This window comes from Otolemur garnettii, unplaced genomic scaffold (genome assembly GCF_000181295.1).
Source record: "Otolemur garnettii isolate 467f Iridium unplaced genomic scaffold, OtoGar3 scaffold00049, whole genome shotgun sequence".
NCBI lineage: Eukaryota > Metazoa > Chordata > Mammalia > Primates > Galagidae > Otolemur > Otolemur garnettii.
In genome coordinates this window covers 2,853,271-2,866,786 of record NW_003852444.1, presented here as the reverse complement: position 1 = coordinate 2,866,786, position 13,516 = coordinate 2,853,271, and the positions used below count along the sequence as shown (strand labels likewise).

At 48.5% G+C, this 13,516-nt stretch overlaps 1 protein-coding gene across 1 annotated transcript; it reads right to left on the bottom strand.

The window, feature by feature from the left end:
* Positions 1 to 4,982: 4,982 nt before the first annotated feature.
* On the bottom strand, positions 4,983 to 13,248 carry LOC100951252 (putative DBH-like monooxygenase protein 2). The gene is made up of 13 exons (XM_003791639.2): positions 12,885 to 13,248; positions 11,819 to 11,965; positions 11,126 to 11,287; positions 10,790 to 10,873; positions 9,838 to 10,005; positions 9,550 to 9,652; positions 9,194 to 9,360; positions 8,784 to 8,875; positions 8,406 to 8,502; positions 8,231 to 8,290; positions 6,372 to 6,502; positions 5,517 to 5,631; positions 4,983 to 5,225 (listed from the first exon to the last, which is right to left on the bottom strand). Exons 1-13 carry the CDS (start codon positions 13,170 to 13,172, stop codon positions 4,983 to 4,985), a joined length of 1,857 nt encoding a protein of 618 aa, XP_003791687.1. The 5' UTR covers positions 13,173 to 13,248.
* Between the last annotated feature and the right edge of the window lie 268 nt (positions 13,249 to 13,516).

Sequence of the window (13,516 nt, the reverse complement as noted above, 5' to 3'; positions counted from 1 at the left end):
CTGTCCTTTCAGCCTCCTTCTGGACGGGAGCTTCTGTAAAAAGCTGGCTGCAGTTCGCCATCTTGGCTCCGCCCCCCTATTGTCAGTATTATTAACCTTCAGGTAGCCTTCAGAAATCTGAAATCTGAGCCTGGTATTGAAAGGGCCTCCTGCTTGAGATCACACACACAGATTTCTAGGGAGTTGTAAAACCCCGCCAGTTCTCTGTGGAGTAAACCTCCACCAGCGTTAATCTCCTCTGAGATATTAGTGGGAGGGAGACATTTTCCTCCCATCACCACCACAGAGGATCTTCCTCTGCCACAAGGGATATAAGCTCTTCTGCCCTTATCTCCGAGCTCAAGCTACTCCCTTGATCTCTGCCCCAGGAAAATGCAAATATCCACAATGGATATCCGCTTTGCCTGTTTAATGGGCAAGAAACACCCTAGAAGATGTAGCTTTTGCTAGGACTTGCCACAGTCTCTTCCATGGGCATTATTTTCCTTATGGTGCTCACAGACCCAGCAGTGTTTGTAAGCTGTATCCCCAACAGGCTGGAATTTCAGAAAAGGCAGGAAGCTTGCTAGCAATGATTAGCTTAAATGTAAGCTAGCTGACTTTTCTTTGTTCCAACTCACTCAGCTTACTTTTAAATTTTCCTCTTTTGGGGGGAGTTCTTTCCCTTGCCAAGAATGGGGTCTTTGATCCCCATTCTCCCAGCACTATATCTTTCTGATTTCATCAGTACCTGATTCGGTTCTTCCTCAAAAGATTGTTCATTGAATTTGTGAGCAATATTAATTTTAAAAACCTTTTGGGGAGTACTGAGATAAAGTTTGGCTCCTTAGAGATCTAGCAATGAACTTTAGTTTTTCATCTTAAACTATCTCTCTAATAGTCTTTCACTTTTTAGTTTGCTATTTTTCTACCAATTGTTCAGATTAAAGCTCTCTTTACTCCTGTCATGAACTGTAGGTCCACAAACAAACAAACAAAAAAACTGTTTACCTTTACTAAATTGTCATCATCTTGTGGTTGTTTAAAGAATTATTTATACAATCCTGAGTATTTATAGCCCTAAAACACACACATTATTACTGACAGGTATAATTAATACAGGGTCTGTGAGTACACTATAGTTTGTGGCTGAACAATCATTCTCTGCTAAGAGGAAAAGCTGGTCAAAAACTCTTGCTTGGGAAAACATATTTATCTGCCTTATTTCTGTTTTTGTATTTTATCCATTTTGATAATGCTCTTGTATACAGCCTGTGATGATTTCTTTGTTCTAACTAACATTTATTTTCAAATAAGCTCAACCCTGGAGAAATGCTGTTTGTCAAATGGTGGTTTTGTCACTCCTTCTACATTTATTCCTTGGCAGGGGAAGTACTTTTCTTTCTTTACTATTTATTTATTGAGTGATATTTGGTAATAGCCACTTCCACTTTCCCTCTAAATGTGCCCCTTCTCTAAGACACACATTCTCCACACATTCTCATAATCCACACACTCCACACATTCTCATAATCCAGCAAATAAAATTCTACCTACGGGCTATAGGAGGCTCCCAGGACTCTGGTCTATGTCCCTACTATGGCATAAACATGTGAAGTCACAAAGGGATTCCTGTCTCCTCCAAGAAATAGAGTAGTCAAGAACATCTGAACTTCTGATTCAGTGGTCTTCAATATTGAGTGCCTATTGGAAACACATGCTGGATTTAATAAACCCCAGATACCTGGGTGTGACCTTCATCACCAGGTGATTCTAACATGGAGTTGAGGCTGAGAGCCCCCAGTCAGTGGAACCTGGGAGCTGTCCTGCTCAGTCTCAGCTAACTAAGTAGTAGCAGCAATGTGGACAGTGAGGGCACCTCCAGTAAACAGGGGAAGGAACTAAGTTGTTAGCTTCATGAACGAGGGATGAGAGAAAGGAAGAGGGAGAGAGGAAGGATAATGAGGAGGAGAAGAGAAACAAGAAAAGAAGGGGGGAAGAAGAGAGGGAGAGATGAAGCAAAATGCAGACAATGGTTAGAACTGGGTAAGGGGTAAATGAGAATTTGTGAAATATCCACAAATTTGAAATTGTATCAAAATCTTCTTAATCCACAGGAAAGAACAGAGTCCCTGTGACCATTTGTCTGTGCTTCCTCTTGCCCACATAGAAGCACAGAGAAAAGAACTATTTACCCTCCAAATTTAATATAGCATTTTGAGTGGGGTTTGGGGTGGACAGGGGTAGAGTCACTTGGAGCCAGTGTGATGTCAGAGACCCCTCAGGGATGAGGCATGACAGGCAGGCATGAGTGACAGGATCATCTTCTTCTTACAACATATCATTAGGTGGTTAGGAGACTATACAGAACAGTTAAATTGGAAAGGACCTAGAAGTCAAGTAATTCAGGTTTCCACCATCTGTGGGAATATTTAAAAAAAAATTCCCAGCAGTATTCGTCTGAGCCCTCTGTTCAGTGTTTGTATCACATGAATGCATCCCTTTTAAGTACAGAAATGGGTCATTGTCTATAGGTTAATATAAATATAGTTCTTTTCTTGAGGCAGTCAAAAGAGGAAACAATTAAGTGAAACTGAGAAAGGCGCAAAGGTGGACAGTGACAGCCAAAGGAGAAGATGGCTGTTGGAGTGTTCGTAGGCACCTGCCTGGAGCTCCTCATGGGCAGAAGGGAACTGGTCCCCTTTTCTGTTCATTTCAACAGTACCTGCTGCTGACCTCGTGTCAAGCACAAGGGCAGTAGATTAACATGTGCAAGTGATAATAATAATTGTGAGACCAGCAGATGGAGAGAAAGATAAAATGAAATGAATGAGGCTAAATAGAAACGTAAAGTATATGAGAAGGACCAGAGTTGGAGCTATATTGGGCCACCACCTGGGCAAAGGGACCCAGTGGAAGGTTCTGGCCAGAGAGCCTGGGGTGTCTGCCAACTTGCTTGAACTTGCCAGAGAAGACCCAGGAGTGAGGCTATAGCCAGATTAAGAGATGGCATCTGGAACCCCCAGAAAGAGTATTTTTACTTAAAAGATGAAGGCCAAAAGAATTTGCTGGGGCGCCCTTGAGTCATACAGTTTAGAATAAAAATGTTAGACTTGCTCATTAATCAGATAATGCAAAGGGGGAGAAATGGCTTGTTGTGGTTAAGTTTTTATCTAGATATCACATCTATGTGTTTCTTCATGCATGTTGTAGAAAATATAGCCACTTCTGGGGACACATGAGGCATTGGTCCCAGGATGGGAGGCAAATGTATGGTGTGCATATTCAAGTCTCAGAGCTGGCTCCTTGAGATCCTTGCACACAAAAAGTCTTCCATATATGCAGGTTTTGAATTCAGTGAATATTGTATTTTTAATCCATATTTGGTTGAAAAAATTCACGTGCAAATGGACCTGTGAGGTTCACACCCATATTTGTTCAAGAGTCAGCTATACTTTATTTCCCTCAAATAGCTGGCAGATGCTTATTACTTATTTTTTAAAAGAAAAATCTCTATTTCCCTTGAATGGTGACAAAAGACTAACAGTGAACACAGCCCATGATTTTTCATAATCCTGAACTTTGAAAAGCCTCTTTGATTTAAGGACAGTATGCTCTCTGCTAATCACTGAGAAGAGTCAATACTGTGACCTCGGGACCTGAGTGTGAACACAGGATTCTGCAGGATCTCAGAAATCTCAGAGTGAGGCATCCAGAACCCTCTGGGGCAGCACCCAGGGCACACCACCAAGGCTCTTACTCTGTTAGGTAGCAGGCTCTGCTGTTAGACCTATGCTAAGGCCCCTAGAGCAGTGACATGGCATTTGCTGAGGCCACATCCCTGCTCTTTGGATTACAATCCCTCTAAGTACCTCCTGCAGTCCAGGGTATGGGTCTCCCTCTAGGGGACACAAACAATGAGCAGCTCATAAACCAGCATGGTGAGATTACATCCCAAAGGGAGAGGGTGGGGTTGAACACTTTAAGCTTAGAATACAGAAAGGTATTTTCAAGCTTAGAATAAATACAGAAGCTCTCAGGGCAGCCGCCTTCACTGGCCTTTTCTGAAAACTATGGTTGCAAACTGCAGCCTAACTCTATGAACCACCAGTGAACCCCCTGGGCCTACCCTGGCTCTTGGGCTAAGGACTGTCTCTCTCCCCCAAGCCCTGACCTGCTCTCTGAGCTTACTCCAGGCTGCCTGCCCAGGTAGGGTCTTGACACCTGGTGTCCTGAATGTTGACAAGGTGACATTAGGGGGATAAGCAAAGATCATCTGACAGTGGACAGACACATGGGTAATGAGAGCAAGGGACATGCATTAAATGTTGCATTTAGGTCTTCCAGTGTCCTTGGGATGTCTTATACTGAGCAATTCAAGAGAATGCCCGGCTGCTTCTTACTGAAGGCTCAAGGGAAAGAGATGGCAACAGGAAGCAAGTCGAATTTTATTTAATCTGCTGTCTTGAGCTTTGTCCCTTATAAGAAGAGCCCCTACTTTTACCACAAATAGCCCTTGGCTCCCCACCACCTGTGTGGTGTGGTTTCCTGCCTCTGCCCCACAAGGGGGGTTGGGCAAAGATGTCAGAAGAAAAGAAAACCAGAAGCTCCCTCCAGGGCCAGGAGTCAGTGGAGCAAGTTTTACAGGGCTCTCTGTCTGCATTCAAGTCCCTTCCTCCTGTGGCAGCCTCTTAAGGAAGCTGGGGCACAAGAATTTTCAGAGAGTGGATCTGTTACCTCACCCTCATCCTTGGAGCCAGACTTTGTCAGGAAATACACAGTCCCACTGGTGGTTCTAAGGCTATAGTATGACTTGCATAGCTCATGGAGGAACCCTATGGAATACATGCAGTGCCCAGGCCTGTAGCGTTGTGGCTGGGTGATGAGAAGAGGCAGAAAGAGGGGACACTTGGGGACCCAAAGCAAGGAGGAGTTTCTGATTTTGCTGGTACGTGGAGGGCTGAGAAGATGGAGGCCCCGTGTAAGCCTATGAGGAGGCAGAATCAGCCTCCAGTCCGCAGCATGGCAAGGAGCCAGGAGAGGATGCCCTGCACCAGCAGGTGGGCTACCAGTGGGAGGCGCCTCAGGGATACAGTGCTGGAGCCAGAGAGGGCCACTGGGGCAGCCTTGAAGCCTGCAGGGGTCTTGTCCTGGGGCTCCACTTTGCCTCCAGAGGACTCCAAGCAGGGGCCCCGAGGAGTAGGGATGATGTCTGGAATCCAGCCTGTAGTGTTTTCCACCACCTCCTGTAGCAGAGAGAGAAAAACAAGGTAAAGGTAGGAGCATCTCCCTTTCCTTTGCTTGGTGATCTTACCCCTCATGGAGACTGCAGGCTACCTGTGAGGCTCCATGACACCCACAATCCACCCAGAGCAGCAGCCACCCACTTTACTGCTTTCAGCCCCTCTTACCCTGGCCCAGTGTTTCTGCCTCTGTCATTCAAGTCCCTGATTCCTCCCTGCCCCTGATTCTGCCCAACACCATTAGACACCCCTCCATCCCTAACTCCAGAGGGTGGCATCTCCTGGGACACTCACATCAATAGTCTTTATTATCACCGTCTGTCTGGCCTCTTTGCAGGCTCGCTCAGCCTTCTTAATGCTCTCTGGGGTCCATTCTACATTGTTCATGGCCATCATGCCCTCCATGGAGCTGTCATGGGCGGGAGGATTGGGGTGGGGGGAATAGATAGCAGCTTTGGGTTGGCATCCAACAAAATGTGTATGGAGTACTCTTGTTTGTGTTAACATCAGTTCCATGTCAGCCTAAACCATAAGAAATGCCTCACAACTCAATGAGATAATTAATAAATTTGACAGAAAAAGAAATATCAGAACTCAAGATGAGAATTGTAAAAACTGAAAGTAGAGGAGCTTCTGACTCTTTAAGAAAGGTGTTTGTATCTGGGTGCCGTACAGTACGGAAACTGTAATGGCTCTGAACTGCATGTGAAATAGGGCGCATCTGCGTGGATGTGCAATGTTCCATGCTCTCACAAGAGTCTTAGAGAGGAACCTTATCCCCAAATGATGGAGGTCATGACTTGGAAGTAAATACTGTCTTTGACTAAGTCAAATAGTGCATGCAGAAAAGGCAGACAAAGAATTTATATGTAAGTGATCTGGGGACTGGTTTTTATCTGCTCCTCTGAATGACCTTGCTAATACGTGGAAAATCTCACAAAATTCCTGTCCTGTGTCAGAGCTTTGAGAGTCACACTGTCTGATGGGGCAGGGCTGAGGTGGGTATGGGCTGGTCAGGCAGCCCGTGAGGAACCCTGGCTCACTAGCCTGGGCAGGACCTGGTGGGTGTCCTTGTCCTTGTCCTCCTTTCCCCAGTACTCCCCCAAGACACACACACAAGAGAAAGTTCTATCTTCCAGGATGACTCACTCTGATACCTCCTCCCCAAGCTCCTGTGCCACGTAGATGATGTCAGGATACCCCATGCAGCTGGAGATGTTATTTCGAGGGTAGTAGAAGAGGAAAATGAGGCACATCTCATTGATGGTGCTGGGACCTCCCTGGGGAACAGGAGAGAGGCAGGGATGGGGACACAAAGATACAAAGGCACACAGAAAAAAGAGAGTAGGTAGCTAGACAGTAGTCGGGGTGGTGGCTCTGCCAGTGACACTTAATGTCCTTTTCCCTTAATGTAAAGCCAGCTCGCTGCTGTGTTTTCTCTTCTATTTCCAAACATTGGACAAAGAAGTGTGCCACGTATCTGCCCTGTTCTCAACACTTCCACTGCTGCTGCCCTGGTGTGGGCCTGACTATCGGCCTCCCAGCTGGTGTCCATCGCCCACCTGCCGCAACTCCAGTCTGAGTTCTGTAATGCTGCCGGTTGTTTACAATACATCTTGCATCTTGGCACCTGCCATTTCAGAAACCTCCAGTGGCTTTCAACAGTCCACTAAATAATAACTGATTATTATTTAACAAATTATTTGATCTTATATCATAAATTCATTCATTCCATTATTTAGTTGGTGAATATTCACAGAGTTACAGTGCTAGCCCTGCCATCTGGGGCATGTAGGAGGACAGGCTCAGCCCTGCCCAAAAGGTTCTTTCCCCCTATGCCCCTCATTCCCAGTCCATCACTTCAGACATCTATTCCCATTCCTTAATTTCTAACCACGCTCACTGTTCTTCATGCACTTCCCAGCTTTCCTTATACACATGGCTTTCTCAGTCTCTCCCTTCTCCAGCAGTCCCCAACTCTGCACCTCTACATGTCTGGAGCAGGAGCCACTCACATCTGAGGCTTGACTATTACGTTTTCAAACTTTCCCTAAAAAAAGTGTTACATCCCTCATTGCTGAATGTCACTATGGTCACCTTTAGAGCACTCCCCGGGGAAGCTGTTCACTGATGCCAGTGTCTAGTTCACCCTTTGAAGCACCATCTCTAGCACAAGTTGCTGAACTTAATTGTCAGACCTTGTATGTTGATGGCTCTAAGGACCATTCCAGAAGAAGAGCTCCAAATTGTTTTGAAGAGTGGGCTAAGTGCTGGTGTCTGTGCAAAGCTTCCCCAGGGGAGTGCTTCGAAGGTGACTGTAGTGATATTCAGCAATGAGCTATGTAACTTTTTCTAGGATGAGTTTGTAAACTCAATTGTCAGACCTCACAGATTACATGTTCAGTTTGCTACACCAGAATCTTTTTATTTTTCCTATGAATTTCCCTAATGCATTATCCTCATTCTTATAGGATACATATCATTTCTAGGACTATCATTTTCCTCAACAGTATGGAGCCCCCTCTGAATCCCACAAGCACAGAATCGCTCCTGACACATGACATGGGCGCGGTTCCCTGTGACCATAAAAACCATAGCTTAACTCTATCTGAGCCTCCACTACAAGGTGGATAGTGACCTAAGTCTTTTGCACATGTTATTCAGCTCTCCCAGTAGCCGTGGGGGATGCAAAGTGGCGTTAATTTTAGTGAATAATCGTGTTCCTAAGGTGAGAAAACTACTAATGATGGTGCTGAGAGTCCCTGTGCTTAGCTGCTCCAACATACTTCCTTTCCCTGGTTTTAGGGGGTCACTGACACAGAATGTACAGGGTCCCTGGACCCAGCCCAGATACATAGGAGTGTGAGAGCATGAAAGGGCCTGGGTGAGTGGATAATGCCACTGGAGGTAGGAAGGGGCTTCATTGGAATTGTCTGGGTCACTGGAAAGGGCTGGACTCTCTTCTGGGGTTGTGGTGCTGGTTTCCAGGTGTGCAGAGAGGCACTCACAAAAGTCAAGGCTTCACGGTCCAGGGTTTGGTAGTGGCATTCTACCAGCAATTCGTCTCCCTGTTTGAAATGAACATGAAGGCTGTGAGTAAGAACCCAAGAACCGCCTTGGCTGACAATAATGAGCTCTCATTCTGCCTCCTCCATCCCCACTGTGTCTCCCCCAGACTCTCACCGGCTTGATTGCCACTCGGGCAGGTAGATCTCGAGTCTCCTGCAGGTTGAAGTCGTAGGAATCATCTTTACAGATGGTTTGGAGTTGTGTTCCATTTCTAGAGGGAGCCAAGGGGAGAAGACAGACAGAAGGAAGTGATGTAGACAGGGTGAGTCAAAGACACAGCATGTGGGGTCATTCTGTGAGTGGATTGCCCTCACAGTGAACACAAACTCTCCTTCCTCCAAAGCCTTGTTCCAGTCACCTCTACTCTAGAGATCATTTTACTTCCTCCTTACTCTCAACCAAGCGCAACTTTCTACTGCAGAATCAATGGCTGTTCCTAAAATGTATTCCCACCTACAGAAGGACAAGCTTCAAATCAAGGTCCTCCCTTACCTGTACTGCACGGCCTGCAGAGCCCGGCCAGCCAGGTGGGTGTGCAGCAGGTAGCCGTATACCTGTATGTCAGGGACGGGCGCCCCGTTCATCTGGAAGGGGAGGAGGCACACCCGGGCTGTTAAGAGCGCTCAGCCAGACCTGCTTCTTATCTTCTGTACTTGGAATTTGACACCTTCCTTTATGACTGGCACCCCCTTAATTCTTATTGAGCTCCCCCCACTGGCTCCTCTTCCCGCCCTCCCCTTGCCCCCAAGACCTGACTCTTTCCCTCCCACGAGTGAGTCATGTTAATGATTTCCTGAACTCCAGGACGAGTTCATTCTCCACCTCTATGGCTCAGACCAGATCTGTGATGGGGAGCACGGAGAGTTGGCTCCCTCCGCAGGAGGGCGTGCTCCCAGCTTCACCTCTTCAAACTTCTCCGTCTTACACAGCCCGTAGGACATGAAGGACTCGGCGCCTGGGGGTATGAAGTGGATGGGGAATGTGAAGAAGCCGAGCTGGAGGACGCCCATGTCGTATTTGCGCAGGTGACTGGTGTAGTACACACGGATGCCTGAGGAGTCGTACACACCTGGTGCAGAAAGGACCCATCAGGGAGTGTAGGAGAGCGCGGCACAGCATGGAAGGAGACAGGCGCGGGAAAGCTGGGGCCGGGCTGTCACCGTAAGAAGTCTGCTTGTGTCCTGGAACACGTTTCCAGTGCCCAGGGGAAGCCCCCAGCCCCACCAGCTGCCCTTCCGCAAACCTTCTGGACGCTCACCAGGAAGGTTGTGAAAGTTGCTGTAATGAACCTCCAGGCGGATCCACTGAGGGTCCAAGGGGGTCCCAATAGAGATGCCCACGTCATCGGGAAACTGGTAACTCTGTTTCAAAGAGGGAGAGGTGGTAGCAAGAGAGGCTGAGAACTGGGCGCAAGGATCCAGGGCTCCCGCTCTGGGTTCCCGGCCTCTTCCCAGACCTCCCCTGTTCCCTGATCTTTGACCAGCTCGGCAATCCCCATTGCCTGACAACACGCACCCACTTAGCTAGTGCCCACTGCAGGACTCACAGTGCCCCCAACAGCCCAGCCCACGATGACCTGGGAGCAGAGGGAGAAGGCAGGGTCGGCCCCGTAGCAGTCGCTGATGCCGGTCGGGAGGGCGCTGGCGTTGCCACAGGCGTACACCAGGATGTGATGCACCATCGTCTCGTTGTGGTTGACCAACTTGGGTTCAAACTGGGCAGAGAAAGGGGAGCAGCCCACGGCCAAGACCACCTGGGTCAAGTCTGGATTCTCCCCATTTCTCTTCCTCAAAGTCAAACGGTGTCCATCCTTGTTTCTCCCTTTCTTTGTCTTTCATTCCCTCTCTCTGTTTTTGTCCCCCAGGCTTTCATTTTCCCACCCACCCTCTTCGACTCTCTTCTAAACTCCCACTACACCTCTTTCTGGAGAGCAGAGCTGGGGATACCCCAAACCCCTGGCTTTCCGTGGTAACCCCAGTCAGTTCTGTGCGTTTGAGCAGCTACTACAGCTTTTTGGATTCTCTTTCTAAGAACAAACAGCTCCCACACATCTGCTACTCTCTGTGAGATTATATTTTTATTTGCTCAAACTCCAAATCCCTCAAATGTGAATTAGGGTGATCAAGTCTGAGTTCACTGGGGCCAGACTTGGCCGCATTCCCTCTCCTGGGCTGAGAGGGAACAATTCTCCGGCCAGAGTGGGGCTTCTGCTTTGTTCTTTACAAGCACTTATTGATTTGTAACCTTCATAAAATGTCTGTTGCACTCTGGGGCTTAAGTGCTGGAAGTTATGGCTGTGGCCTCAGGAGGTCATATGTAAGCACCATGTTCACCAAGCCCGCCTCCACCTGGCTGCCCTGTTTTCTCACTATTTCTCTATAGCGGCCCTTCGGCAGTTTTCCAGACGCCATCCTGTGGAGAGGACCTGACCAAGCCTGCTGCTCTCTGCTCCAACTCGTTCCCCTGCCTTGACAATGCCCCTGCCTGGTTCACTGTACCTTGTAGATGTGATGCTTCTTGCTAACAATGGGCAGAGGGAGGAATGTGCAGGCGTATGTGGTGTCATCCTCTGGAATAAGGAACTGGGGAGGGTGCACAGACACTAAGCCGGGTGGTCCTGAAGCTTCCAAAGAAACAGGCGCAGGGCCCAGCAAGGGAAGGGGGTTCACACAGGGTCAGACTGGTAGTCCTTGGGGCACGGAGGGGGTCCCGAGTACCCTCCATCTAGGGAATGTACTGAATATTGGGTGTCAGAGGAGGGCTCTGGATTGAGTGGGGAGATGAAAAGGGAGCTGGAGGTGGCGGGGGGGGGGGGGGCAGAGGGAACTTCTTACATCAGTGATCTCCAAGTCATGGATGATGGTGTCCTCAGGGACTTCCAGATCGTCAGGATGGACTACTTGTAGCAGAAAGATGGACTTGACAAAAATCCGGTTCCGATCCAGTTTCAGGGTGTCATCCAGGCCGTAGGCAGCCATCACCCTCACAGTGTCACCCTAGGGGTTCCATAAGCATTAAAGGGGTGCTACCCCTGGGGCAGCACTTCACACATATGTGCATCCAAGGACCTGCACAAGCCACTTGCTCATGTCTACACAGTGGGATGGAAGGAGCTTCAGACCAGGAGTGAGAATTAGCCAGGTTCTTTTTCTGCCTATGAAGATGACTTGCTGGTAACCTTGGGCAAGTCACTGGCCCTCCTGCATTCTCTCTCTATGCCTGCGTTCTCATTTGTGAGCTGAAAGGCTGAAGCTCAACTGCAAAATCCTAGCACTTGGAAGTTCAGTGAAATTGGGTAGGGTTCTTCAAGGGGGATCCCTGGGGAGGATGGGGAGGAATGATTCAGTGTGCCGTCACCCTGCTGGGAGATTGTGGGTTCTACTGTGGCAGTAAGGGCAGCACCTGGGGACGCTGAGAGGGACAGAAGTACTGGGGACTGTGACTGGCTGCCTGACTGGGGGAGACTACTCCTCCCCAGAAGGAGCAGCTGCCTGTGCTGGAATGCTTTTCTCCCCTCCCTGTTTTACCGTGATGTCCTGGTCATGAGGGTCGCAGGAGCGGAAGGGCCTGGAGAAGCGCATGGTGGTGTAGACAGCACCTTCCGTCAGCCCGTGCAGCTCGGCGTCCTGGCTGCCGTCTTCTCTCAGAGTGTCTTCGTCCACCAGGTGCTGATCCTGGGGCCCAGTGAAGATCAAGGAGTAAGAACCAGGAGCCCCAAATGTCACCTGTTAGCTCCCCCAAGATATTGAAGTCGTGGAACCCTGTTCTTCTCTATTACGCAGTTTTCCCCATAGGGTAGGACAGAGCAACAAGCAGCAGATTCTCCAGGAAGAGGGATGGAGCATGGCTGATGGAGTTTTGCCACCTGACTTCCCTTTACTGCGCCCATTTCAAATCCCATCTTCATAGATCCTAATATTCCTGCCTCACTAACCCTTGAAATTTCGTGTGTTCTCTAAACCATCTATGCCGTTCCTCCTCTCTCAGGTGGCTCTTAATAGACATTACCTTGTCCTGTGAACCGACGCTTCCCTACATAAGTGCACGTTGGAAGAGTGATTGAGAGTTTGGAATAGGTGAGATTGGGAGCTGAGTGAGCTACTTCTCCATTTATAAAATTGGGATAACAATCCACCTTACAGTGGTGCTAGAAGTTTGAAATGCAAAGAATTCAGAACAATGCTTGGGTAAGCAAAGTATATGATAATTGGGAGCTATTGCTTTTGCTGTTGCTGTTATTGGATTATTTTATGCTGTGGTCTACCTGATTATGCTTAAAGAAAATTGAGGACAGAGACTACATCTCAAACAGCTTTGAGTGTTCCCCAGTCACCTGGATTTAGTGGGCTATTAGAAAGAAAGTGGTGCAAGACTCTCTCACACAATCTAATAGCTTCATTCTCCTGACAGTCTTGGAGATGTGCCATCTGGAAGACCTAGTTTGCAAACTCTGCAGTGGACCATATTTGGAGGGAGAGTTCAGCATTCAGCTGGAGTTGTGGGTGTGCACTTGGATGTCTTTGGAAAATGTGGATCCTTTCTCAACCCAACAAAGACTCCCATCCTTAGAAGAGATTGACCCCCCGGACTTACCGAAAAATAGACATTGCCGTCGGATAAGACTCCTCCAACAACCAGGTCACTGCCTGCTCTGGTGTAGCGATTTGTGACACCCAAGCCCACCCAGCCAGCTGTGCGGACTTGGAGCTCAAAAGTGATGAATTCAGCCTTAAGGTCAAAGTCCCAACGCAGGAACACGACATTGGAAGGATCTAGGAACCTAGAATAACGTAAGCGAGACATGGGGCCGAAGCAGTTGCCCAGGAAAGGGACTTCCAGGGCTAGAAGCAGGAAAAGACAGAAGAGAAGGGCACAGGCCATGTCTCCCAGGGAGCATCTCCCCTACAGAGAGACACCTGAGAGCCCCGGGTTTATATTTCCCTCCACCTGAGCCAGGCACCACGCCATGGGGGCGGGGGTAGGCTGGGGCGCTTCTGATCTGATTATCCTCTGGGTTCTGAGTGGTGCCCCTTACATAACTTTGGAGGTAAGAGGTGCCCAGAGAAGGGACAGGGGCAAGGACTGGCATGAAATTCTCAGGAGTGAATGGTTCAGACTTTCCACTCCACCCCTACACCAGTATACTGCCAATGGGGGCTTGCAGAATTAAAGAGGCTTAGTTTCTCCCTCCTTCTTCTCTCTCTCCCCCCATATCTCTCTCCCTC